Source organism: Mustela nigripes, chromosome 16 (genome assembly GCF_022355385.1).
Source record: "Mustela nigripes isolate SB6536 chromosome 16, MUSNIG.SB6536, whole genome shotgun sequence".
NCBI lineage: Eukaryota > Metazoa > Chordata > Mammalia > Carnivora > Mustelidae > Mustela > Mustela nigripes.
In genome coordinates this window covers 909369-920241 of record NC_081572.1, presented here as the reverse complement: position 1 = coordinate 920241, position 10873 = coordinate 909369, and the positions used below count along the sequence as shown (strand labels likewise).

Here is a 10873-nt window from a genome sequence, read left to right as displayed (position 1 = left end):
GCCTGCCTCTCTGCCTGCTTGTGATGTCTGCCTGTCAAATAAATACATTAAAAAAACAGATAGTCCAAACACCCCTAATTGTTCTTGTACACAGGGCTATCACCTGTGTTTGGGGTCATCTACACCCGGTGTGTCTGTGTGGCGAGGGTGCCACATAAAGGTTTGGGAGCTCGGGGCCCCTGGGCAGCTCAGGCAGCTCGACTTCTGACTCGGTTTTGGCTCAGGTGGGGACCTCGAGCCCTGCGTCCCGCCCTGTGCCGTGAGCTCCACGCTCGGCAGGAAGTCTGCTTGAGGTTCTCTCTCTCCCTCTCCCCGTCCCTGCTTTCACGCTCTGTCTCTCTAAAAATAAATAACTCTTAAAAAAAAAAAAAGGTGGGAGACCGTGCATCTCTCCCCAACTCTGCCCTCAATGTATCAAGTGTGGGAGTCTTTAGGCCGTGGGAACAGGCGAGTTCTGCCACAGAGCTTGATTGGCTATTCGTCGTGTAGACTTAAAGCAACAACACACAAATGCCCTCCTCTCTCACCTCCCTCTCCGCTAACTCCTTACGGTACTAACAACACTCATGTCAAGGGTTACACCCACAGAGCTGGTTGGTAAGAACTCCGCCACTTCTACCCCGACGGCCTCTGGACAGGGCCGAAGGCCATTCCTGGTCAAAGTCCTCACCATGCTTAGGAGCCGGCCTGGAAGGTCCCACCTCTCAGGCCCTGCCAGGGACCCGGCCCGATCTGAACATCTTGGGCCTGGGAGCCGGCCTGCCACCTGGCCTGGGGTCTAAGCTGAATGGCACCTGCGTACCCGGGACTCATTCCCACACACGGCACTGGGCTCTGCATCTCTGGCCGCTTGCCAGCAGCCTAGAAATCAGTGTGCAGGCTAGACAGAAGAATCGTGTTTATTGGAGAGACGGGGGTACGTCCGTGCGCTCAGCATGAGGCTGGGGCATGTCAGAGACTCAGGTAGCCAGGAAGCCCCCGTCCACCGGCACAGCGGAACCCGTGGTCATGCCGCTCCGGTCACTCAGCAGGAAAAGGATGGCGTCCACCACGTTCTCCACCTCTGCGGGCAGAGTGAAGTCAGGGCATAACCCACGCCCTTTATCCTTCCCGCCCAGGCCTCATCGAGGCAGGTACGGGGGCTTCTGCCTGACTCACCAGCAAACTTGCCAAGTGGGATTCGATCCAGCATGGTCTTGGCCTTCTGGGGGTTGCTCCAATTGGCCTGGCCCATGAGGGTCATCACCACCGTGGGGTTCACCGCGTTCACGCGGATCTACACCAGGATAGGCAGGAGGTCAGCAAGGCAGGCTAGGTGCCCCGGGCTGGGGCAGGGGGGGGGCGTGGGAGCTGGGTGATGGGAGGCATCCCAGTAGGGCTCACCTTGTGTGGCCCGAGCTCCAGGGCCATCGCCTTGGTCAGCATGTCCATGGCACCCTTGGTGGAGCCTGTGACGAAAGGTGTGCCTTGAGCCTGAGCTGGCTGCAGGCTTGGGGGTCACCAGGGTCGGGGCCGGGGTGCAGCCGGGGGTCACTCACAGTAGACGCTGTGGTTAGTTATTGCACGCTGTGAGGCCTGGCTGGAGATGTTCACGATGGACCCCGGGGCTCCCCTAGCTATTAAGCCCCTGGCCACGATCTGGAATTGCAGAGGGAGCGTGAGGTAGAGTGAACTAGTCACCCGCCATTCCCACTCCTGCCCTGAAGGCGGCTCACCTGGGACACTTGGATGACAGCCCGCAGGTTCACGTTGAAGGACCTGGAGGCGGGTGGAGACACCCTCGTCAGGGGCCGGGGCTGCTGCTGCAGGGGGCAGCCCTTGCCCTAGGGTTCCTCCATCCTGGCCAGCTCACGTGTCACACGCCTCCTTCGTGACCTCCAGGAAGGGCTGCAGCAGCGCCACGCCAGCGTTGTTCACCAGCAGGTCCACCGGCCCCAGGCTGCTCAGTGCCCGCTCTGTGGCCTCCCAGTCACCCAGGTCCACACACACGGGTTCCACCCCGGGGCACTGTGTGTATGGGGGTGGGGGACACAGCTACCGGAGGCTCCATGCCCGAGGAGGGGCAGAGCTGGGCCTCTGCCCCACGAGAACTTTGACAGACATGCGAAGGGAGGAGGTTCCAGAGGGTCCAGCTCCCTTCTCGGGGTTCAGAACCCCCGGGTGCTGAAGGAGGCGACAGAGGAGCCAACACGGCCCCTGTGCCCCCGGGCATTTCAGGTCTTAGGGACCTGGAGGCTGGCCCGCCTCTGGCCAGTCCATTTCCTGCACCCCGGTGGCTCAGGAGCCGGGCCTGCAAAGCCTGAGAAAAAAGCCTGAGAAATGGCAAAGCAGCCACTTCGGCCTGCTTCCAAACCCAGCGGTGTCGCCGTTCTTGCGGACGCCGGGTGGCCAATGGAGGCCGAGCGCCCCGGGAGGGCTTGCGGAGGGTCCCCGGTCAGCCCCAGCGCCAGGCGCCTGCGCGTCCGGGCCCGACTTCCCCGCCGCCCCGCCCGCCTCCCGCGGCCCGCTGGGCGGGGACTGGGCGGCGCCTACCTCGCGGACCAGGCTGTCCAAGTCGGCCCGGGTCCGGCTCACCGCCACCACCTGCACACCCGCCGCGTGCAGCGCCTGGACAGTGGCGCGCCCGATGCCTGCGGGGAGCGCGGCTCAGCGTGGCGCATCCCCGGCACCGCGCCCCCGCCGCCCGCCGCGCCCCCAGCCCCCCGGCCTCCCGCCGCCCCCGGACTCCAGCCGCCCGCGCCCCCAACCCCGGCTGCCCCGCAGGTCCACCTTTGCCCGCCCCCGTGACGAGCGCCCGGCGGCCCGCGAGCCCCAGCTCCATGGTTAGCGTTTGGTCCCAGCGCCCGGCGGCGGCGACTCTGCAGGTGGGCGGGCGCGGGGCGGGGCGCGGGGCGGCCAATCACAGGCCTGCGTCCGGGCTGGGGGCGGGGACATTAACAAACCCGCTCCCCCACCAGTAGGGAGACTCGGGGAAGGGAGGGGGCGCTGCAGGGGCGGCGGGTCGACCCCGCCTAAGTCGGCTTCGCGGCCTCCGCGAGCGTTTCCCCGGCCCGGCTGGTTACCGGAGCGCAGACGTGGTCCTTAATGCCGGGAAGAGCTGCGGCGACGTGCGAAGGCGAGAGCGCGGAGCTGGCGCTTCTCGTTTGGTTCCTGCAAATAAGCTCGGTGGGAAGGATTGCACGCCTCCTCCCCAGGCCGGCCTGGGAGCGGCTCGGGAGGGCTCCCCTGGAGTGCCCGAGGGAGCGTTTGCACAACTGAGCCTGAAGAAGCCAACAAGATCCGCGTTGACCTTGAAGGGACCCCAAAGTCATCCAGGACCACCCACCTGCCACCACCAGCACTTACCAAAACTTGGGCCGAAGAAGAGGAGCTAGGATTGGGGTCATCGAGGTGCACGGTGGCCAGCAAGGGCAAGCATTGCTTCTAGAGGCTTTGGGGTCATTCACAAATGTGAGCCCACATGCATACCTGTGCACTGTCTCCCCCATAAAAGCTGATTCGTTTAGGGGGTTATGGCAAAAAAGCTAGAACTGCAGGAGTACCTTCTATGGCCCAAAGTGGGGTGGTTGCAGGGCCTCTGCGTCACTGGGGCTGTGGGCCTAAGTGGACAGGTTGGAGGAGAGGGTAGTGGGGCAGCCCGCGGCACACATCTGAGAAGCCCCCAGAGAATGGCCAAGTGAGTCCTCCCCGCCAAGCCCTGAGGTCCCCACCCCTGGTGCCCCAAAAACCCTGACCTCCCCGCCAGAGGCCAAGGGAAGAGTGGCCCCCATCTGAAAGTCCTTCCTGAGAGGCACATCTCATTAGATCCCTTCTGTGGCTTTCCTTTGCCCCCAGAATGCTGTCTAAATCCTCTAACATGTCCCGTGGGCCAACTCTGGCACCAACCTTGCTGTGGGAGACCCTGCAGGTGGGCGGAAATGCCCTCAGCACTCCCTACCCCCACTCCCAGCCCCGCAGGACCATTGCCTGCAGGACCCCACCCCAGCCCCTCCTGCCTTGCATCCTTGCTCAGGGTTGGAGACTTTTCCAGTCCAGCTGAGTGACCCCCCCCAGGCCTCATCACCCCCCAGGGGTTCAGTGGGGACTGAAAGGTCCCCCACCAATGGGTCCGCGATTAAAGGAGCGAGAATGATACAAAGCAAGCAAAGCTTTATTTTGTGCCAAGCATCGAGAATCTAACTGACCGGTCAGGGCTGGTCAAAGAGGCGACTTCTCTGCCTTACAGACTAGCTTTTAAGGGCAAAGGCCATGTGGTTGGGCCTGGCCACGCACAGGTGGCCAGTGAAATTGTAACACACAGAGAAAGCTGCACAGTCATGCTAGGTCACACATAAGGGACCAATTGAATTACAATTTATCCTAGTAGATGTTTAAACTAGCCTATCACCTTGGTCAGAATTGGCACCCAAAAGGCGGGACCCACACTCCTTGGTAGCTAGGGAGACAGTATGCACCCCACTGATTGGATACCTCCACCTGGCCTGAGCCACCCTTGTATTTGGGCTTTGTTACCTGGGACTGGTTTCCCCACCTTGCTTTTAAGTAGGTCCCCTGCGGGGAGGGGGGGCAGAGTCAGTTTAAGTTTTACTGCGTAAACAACAAAATGACTGTTTAATCCAAGATGGAATCACTCTGGCTAAATAGGCCCTTACAGGGACTTGACTCTGGTGAGCGTGGGGGAACCCGGCAGGGCTTGCAGAGCTCCTTGCCTGGGGCCAGAGACAGAAGGCAGGGCAGCAGCTTCAGACCCTTGCCCAGCTCAGGCCTCCTTCGAGGGAGGGGTCTTGCGAGGGGAGGTGGGTCTGGAGGTGGAGCTGGACTCCCTTGGGCTGGATAAACTCGACTGGTTCAGCACCCCACCCCCACCCCAGCCGGCCTGAGCGCTCTGTCCCACCTCCCGGAGGGAGGGTCTGTGTCAGGTCCAGATCCCTAACCCTCTGACCCGCGGTGGTTGCCGCTGTGGGGCGGGGCTGAAGGGCGGGCCAGAGCCTCCCCGGAAGGGAAGGGGCTGTAGGCTCCCCTGTGCCCTCTGGACTCTGGCCTCGCCCAGGGCCGATTGGGTGTTTGGGGGGACGGGCCTGGACAGCAAGAATCTCCTTTGTGTTAGCAAGTCGCTGCCCTTCAGCCACAAGCCAGGGCCGGTGGTGGAGTCCGGCGGGCTCTAGGATGTGGCCTCTCACTTCACGGAAGGTGAGATGTGTGCCCTCCGTCCCTGATCCTCCACTCCCCAGCCTCGCGGCTGCCCCTCCGAAACCCCGAAACCCCGGCGCACACTGGACCCAGGAGAATGGCCTCCGTTTATTTGGTCAAATCCAACCAGCACAGCGGACACAGTGGGCGGGTGCGGACGGGGAGCTTGGCCAGGTGCGGAGTCTGGACGCGAGAGGGGCTGGTGGGGCTGGCGGGGTGCGGGGGCCACGGGCGTGCGGGCGGGGGCGGGGCGGGGCCTGGCGGGAGAGCGCCCGCGCCGCGCGCTCTAGGAGGCTAGGTACCCGGCGTCCACGAGGATGCCCGAGCCGCTGGTGGAAGCGCTGCGGTCGCTGAGCAGGAAGAGGATGCTGTTGACCACGTCCTCCATCTCTGCGGGGAGCGGCGGGGGGCAGTGGGGGCAGGCGGGGTCAGCGCGGCGCGCCCGGGCCCCCCGGGGCCGCCCCAGCCGCGCCGCACCGCGCTGGTCGCACCCCGCAGCCCCGCTGACCTGCAAACTTCCCCAGCGGGTGCCGCTCCTTCAGCTTCCGGGCAAAGTCGGGGTCCGTCAGGACTTTCTGGCTCATGGCCGTCGGCACCACGGTGGGGTTCACAGAGTTTACCCGAATCTAGCCCCCGGGGATCCAAGCGGGCCTCAGCAGGTAGATGAGGCCCGCCCCCACAGCCCCTGGGCACCTCCCCCCACACCTGCAGAACTTGCTCTGGCGCTCAGTCCGTCGCTGACCCCCTGCCCAGAGCCTTGGGTCGGCCTCAGGCCTCTCCGTGCCCTCTGCCGCCCATTGCCATCCCGAAGTCCTGCTCCCCAGCGCCTACCTGGTGCCTGTGCTCCCCAGCGCCTACCAAGTCCCGACCTTCTGTGACCCCCGGCCTCTGTTCCCCAGGTCCCCCCTCCCATGCCCACCTTGTATGGCCCCAGTTCTGCAGCCATGACTTTGGTGAGTGTCGTCATCGCGCCCTTGGTGGAGCCTGTGGAGGGCAGAGAGCCCTGAGGACCCATTAGGGATTCTGCCTCCTATGCACAGAGGCTAAGCCCCAGAGCCCAGCGTCTCCTGCCTGGAAAGGGGGGTACAGGCCGGGCAGAGGGACTCACTGTAGACAGCTAGGTTGGGGAAGGTGACGTGGGCCACCATGCTGGACACGTTGACAATGGAGCCGGGCACTCCGCGCTGGATCAGGCCCCGGGCCACGATCTAGAAGCCAGGAAAGAGGCAGCCTGACCCCAGGATGCTCCCACCTGGGCCTTGTCATTGCTGGGCCTTGTCCTCCCTCTGGCTCACCTGGGACACTTGGACCACAGAGCGCAGGTTCACGTTGAAGGTCCTGGGGGAGGGTGGAGAGTCAGATGGTCCGTGGCCACACCTGCTCTGGGTCCCCAGCAGCCCCTCCCCAGTCCACCTACTCTCCAACTCCCTACCTGTCGAAGACGTCTTTGGTGACCTCCAGGAAGGGCTGCGTCTGCAGCGTGGCAGCGTTGTTCACCAGCAGGTCCACGGGGCCCACGCTGCCCAGTGCCCGCTCCGTGGCCTCCCAGTCACCCAGGTCCACACACACGGTCTCTATCCCAGGGCACTGTGGAGAGGCATTGGTCAGCGATCAAGAAGGTAGTTGGCAGGCTCCTGAGGCACCTGGAGGGCGTGGGGGGCAGGCTCGGGCCACGGTGGGGGTGCGTGCCTCACCTGCTCGGAGAGGCTCACCAGGTCCGTGTTGGTGCGGCTCACGGCGATTACTGCGGCGCCCAGCGCGTGCAGGGCCTTCACAGTGCCTCTCCCGATCCCTGCGGGGGTGCACTGGTGAGGAGATGGCCCAGGACATCTGGGTCAAGCCTGAGGACCGAAGCTCCAGCCCCCTCTGCTCGGGAAAGGGAGTGAGAAGGTGCTGGGCAGAGGGTGGGCACCAGGGGGACGTGGTACCAGGTCTGAGGCAGAGGCTCGGCCAGCCAGGCTCCGGCTGAGGGAGGCCCCCGAGGAGCTCCTGCCCACCAGACCCAGGGAAGAGGCCCCGGCTGGATCTCTGAGCTTGAGGGCCACCATCTGGGGCAGGGGTCTTGCCTTCCTATCCCAGGGCAGCCTGCCGGGCTCAGGTCCAGGGGCTGTCGGGGCTGCGGTGAGGGGATGATTGCTGGCAGGTTGGTCCGTGACAGGCATGGAGGGACTCAGACCCCAGCACAAACCTGGGAGGCTCCGCCCACCTTCCTCTCCAGCTCGGCCCCTCGGGCACCCTTACCCACCCTGCTCACACCCACCTTTCCCTGCCCCGGTCACCAGGGCCCGCCCGCCGCTGAAGTCCAGCCGCATGGTACCGACTCCGAGCCTCCGTCCAGTGGGAGAGGAGCGCACGGAGGTTTAAAGGCCCGGGGCCCGGGGCGGGCTGTTCTGGGGGGTGAGGAAGGGGGGCAGGGGCAGGGGCAGGGGCGGGGCGTCACGGGGCGTCACGGGGGCGTCACGGCAGCTTCTGTTTCCTTGTTCACAGGGATCCGCTGCCCTCCTGACACACAACCCGAAGGTGCTGGCCAAAAGCCCCACCCTGAGTTTTGAAAAAGGAAATTAAAAAAAAAACGTGGACCGGGGGCATGCCCTTCTTGGCCGGCTTGGGGAAGACGGCCCGGAGCTGACCCCCGCGAGCCCTGGGCCCAGCATCCCTGCACGGTAGCACAGGCACGCTGGGCTTGGGGCTGGTCTCCCGCCCTGCTGACCCTACTCCACCATGGATGGCCCCAGTCTGGGGGCCGCTGCAGCTCCAGAGTCCCCCTCACGCACCCCTGGCCAGCCTAGGACTCCTGTCCCTCGGGCCTCCGAGCATAGTAGTGCTCAGCCCTGTCCACAGGTGTGGCCTCCCTGAGGTGCCCCCTCTTCCCTCTCAGGTGTGGCTCTGGGAGTTGGGGGCCGCCCCCTCCTTCCCCAGCTGTCTTCTTTTTGTCCCACTCCCTCCCCCTTTTAGAATTTCATCTCAGCACAAATTGGCAGACTCTTCCCGGTGCCAAAGGGCTTGCTGTGGCTTCTCCTTCGTGGCACTGATCCCCGTGGCTTCTTTTTTTTTCTTTGGACAGACAGAGATCACAAGTAGGCAGAGAGGCAGCCAGAGGGCAAGGGGGAAGCAGGCTCCCCGCTGAACAGAGAGCCTGATGCGGGGCTCGATCCCAGGACCTGGGATCATGACCTGAGCCGAAGGCAGAGCCTTAACCCACTGAGCCACCCAGGCGCCCCGGTCCCCGTGGATTCTGACGGCCATTCCACTTCTGCGGCTGAGTCCGAGGGCCTGTCCCAAGCGCCTCCCCACCCTGTGCCATAGGCCTCACAGGACCAAAGCTACTGTCCAGAGGTCTGAAGTTCAGGGCAGGGCCATGACACCTCCACCAGGCCCCTCCAGGTGTGACCCTGACACACGGATGGGCCCTGGCTGCCTCTCCCTGACCCGGGCCTGGCAGGCCCCCAGGTGTGGTCCCAGGAAGAGGCTCCCGTCCTAAAGCGCATCCGGCCTCTCTGAGACCTCCTCTGCTCCCCGGGGCCCAGGTGGGCTTGCCCTCTGGCACACGTCCTTGGCCTTGTCAGTCATCAGGGAGTCCGGTGGAGGAAATCTTTGCCCTGGGCATGACACAGCACACACAGTCTGGCTTTCTTCCCAGCCACTTGTTAGAAATCCTTCCCATGAGGGACGCCGGGGGCCCGCTGTGGGGGAGAACAGTCGATCCGCGAGGCCCTCAGAATGCAGGTTGGAGCGGTGCCTGGGAAGCACGTTTGTGCAGCGCAGGGGTGAGCCCTCATCTACAGTGGGAGCCGCAGGTCTCATCCAGGATCCCCAGGATGGAAGGCACGGACTCCATCGCTCCCAGAGCCCTGGCCTGCAGGACGGCCCCCAGCCCCCGCCCGCCCTTGCCTGATCTGCTCCCAGAAGGCCTTCTGGAGAGTGTTCCCCAAACACACACAGGTTAAAAGCATCTCCCTGCTTCTGTTAACCCACACCCCCAATCGGAACCCCACCCCGTGAGTCCTGTCCCTCCAAGGCCACCAGCACATTCCAGACACAGTTCAAATGCTACAGGTGATTTTTATTTTTAAATAATTCAGAATTGCAAGGCTGCAAAAGCTTTTCTCCCCCTGCGCCATTTGAGAGTAAAACTAGCATCCCATCACCCCCAAGTAGCTTCTGGTCCGCTTCCTTCAAACACAGACCTTATCCTGCACGCGCACACGCACGCACACGCGCTGGCCCCATGAGTCCCCCGTGTGGGCTCAGCTCCCGTTCAGGTCCTACAAATTACCCTAGTGCTGGTCTTTTTAAAAAGAGTGGCTTCGGGACGCCTGGGTGGCTCAGTTGGTTAAGCAGCTGCCTTCGGCTCAGGTCATGATCCCAGCGCCCTGGGATCGAGTCCCGCATCGGGCTCCTTGCTCGGCGGGGAGCCTGCTTCCCTCTGCCTCTGCCTGCCTCTCTGTCTGCCTGTGCTGGCTCTCCCCCTCTCTCTCTCTGATAAATAAATAAAATCTTTAAAAAAAAAAAAAAAAAGAGTGGCTTCATCGAGGTACAATTGACGGGTCCTGCTAGCAAACAGTCCACTGAGTAAATTCTAAACATCTAATCGGCTTTCTTAATCCCTTTTGGGCAGGGATCTTCCCATCTAGAGAGAGAGGAGCTCCCATGAGCAGCAGAAAAGGAGAGGTTTTTAACGGCAGAGAGGGACGGGTAAGGAGGTTGTTAGCAAAGGATGCCTTGCCTCCGACGGGGGGGCCTTGCCTCCGACGGGGGGGCCTTGCTCCAGACGGGGGGCTCCTGAAGGGGGAAGACGTTTCTGACCGGGACCATCCCCGGCTTCACTGGCTCAAGGGTCCCTGACGTGAGTTACTTCGGTTTGGGCCGGTGGTTTTCTTCGCCCCTCCCCCCTCCCCTCCCCACCCCACCCCTCCCCTCCCCTCCCCTCCCCTCTCCTTCCAATCCTTCTTTTTTAAGATTTTATGTATCTATTCACCACAGAGACACAGCCGGAGCGGGGGGAGTGGCAGCAGAGGGAGAAGCCGACTTCTGGCTGAGCAGGGAGCCTGATGGGGGGCTCCATCCCAGGACCCGGGGATTGTGACCTGAGCCAAAGGCGGATGTTCCACCCACTGAGCCACCCATGTCCCCGGGCCCGTGGTTTTCTTTTTAGCCACAGATTAAACGTGCATGATTGGAGGAGTCAGGGCCTCGGCAACGTGAAGCCATCCCTACAGTCAAGGTCACACACCCAGGTTCCAGCACCCAGTTGCTCGCGTTTGCCGTGAGACCTGCCCCCACAGCGTCCTGCGCTCGGTGCCTGGAGTCACTCTCTCCTCTCGCCTGAACCTGCCCGTCAGTTCTGTGTAGGGAAAGTGTCCAGTCCAGGCTCGCCTGTGGCTAGGGGTGGCCCGTCGCTCTCGCCCCCCTCACTCCAGATCACTCCTCAGTCTTGCCTCGACCTTTACGACCTTGGCATTTCTGGAGCCTGGAGGTCAGCTCCTTTATAGGAAGTCCGTCAGCTGGGGCTTGACCGGTGTCCCTCCGAGGTGAGGTGCCCCATGTCCCCGCCAGGGAGGGGCACCATCGGCCGCTGCCAGGTGGGGCCTGTCTCACCACTGGCCATGTTAACTTGATCGAGGGTGTCAGCTTTGACCCCATCAGGCACAGCACTGTCCCTGTGCCTCACACCTGCCCTCCT

At 63.2% G+C, this 10873-nt stretch overlaps 2 protein-coding genes and 1 long non-coding RNA gene across 5 annotated transcripts; 1 reads left to right on the top strand and 2 right to left on the bottom strand.

Annotated features, from left to right (window-relative positions):
- Nucleotides 1-881: 881 nt before the first annotated feature.
- LOC132004314 (L-xylulose reductase) lies at nt 882-2880 on the bottom strand. The gene is made up of 8 exons (XM_059380616.1): nt 2770-2880; nt 2533-2630; nt 1853-2007; nt 1716-1758; nt 1539-1638; nt 1384-1448; nt 1159-1276; nt 882-1063 (listed from the first exon to the last, which is right to left on the bottom strand). Exons 1-8 carry the CDS (start codon nt 2819-2821, stop codon nt 960-962), a joined length of 735 nt encoding a protein of 244 aa, XP_059236599.1. The 5' UTR covers nt 2822-2880; the 3' UTR covers nt 882-959.
- A 90-nt stretch (nt 2881-2970) lies between these two features.
- LOC132004316 (uncharacterized) lies at nt 2971-9687 on the top strand. Of its 3 annotated transcripts, none has more exons than XR_009400488.1 (4): nt 2971-5190; nt 6090-6143; nt 7473-7548; nt 7678-9687. It is a non-coding gene; the product is annotated as an uncharacterized LOC132004316 (long non-coding RNA). The 3 variants fall into 3 exon arrangements; XR_009400490.1 differs by having other exon boundaries at nt 7473-7587; XR_009400489.1 differs by having other exon boundaries at nt 2971-5364.
- Nucleotides 5279-7535, bottom strand: LOC132004315 (carbonyl reductase [NADPH] 2-like). Its single transcript, XM_059380617.1, has 8 exons — nt 7451-7535; nt 6885-6982; nt 6623-6777; nt 6486-6528; nt 6299-6398; nt 6110-6174; nt 5699-5816; nt 5279-5580 (listed from the first exon to the last, which is right to left on the bottom strand). Exons 1-8 carry the CDS (start codon nt 7500-7502, stop codon nt 5477-5479), a joined length of 735 nt encoding a protein of 244 aa, XP_059236600.1. The 5' UTR covers nt 7503-7535; the 3' UTR covers nt 5279-5476.
- Nucleotides 9688-10873: the final 1186 nt, after the last annotated feature.

What these genes read in the sequence shown, in the direction of transcription:
- LOC132004314 (XM_059380616.1), bottom strand. Translation starts at nt 2,821, where the DNA reads ATGGAGCTGGGGCTCGCGGGCCGCCGGGCGCTCGTCACGGGGGCGGGC. An exon ending in TGGACAGCCTGGTCCGCGAG is followed by an intron (nt 2,008 to 2,532) that starts GTAGGCGCCGCC and finishes CCATACACACAG; the next exon opens with TGCCCCGGGGTGGAACCCGT. An exon ending in AACTAACCACAGCGTCTACT is followed by an intron (nt 1,449 to 1,538) that starts GTGAGTGACCCC and finishes CTTTCGTCACAG; the next exon opens with GCTCCACCAAGGGTGCCATG.
- LOC132004315 (XM_059380617.1), bottom strand. Translation starts at nt 7,502, where the DNA reads ATGCGGCTGGACTTCAGCGGCGGGCGGGCCCTGGTGACCGGGGCAGGG. An exon ending in GGTGACCGGGGCAGGGAAAG is followed by an intron (nt 6,983 to 7,450) that starts GTGGGTGTGAGC and finishes GCACCCCCGCAG; the next exon opens with GGATCGGGAGAGGCACTGTG. An exon ending in CTGTGGTCCAAGTGTCCCAG is followed by an intron (nt 6,399 to 6,485) that starts GTGAGCCAGAGG and finishes CCTGGCTTCTAG; the next exon opens with ATCGTGGCCCGGGGCCTGAT.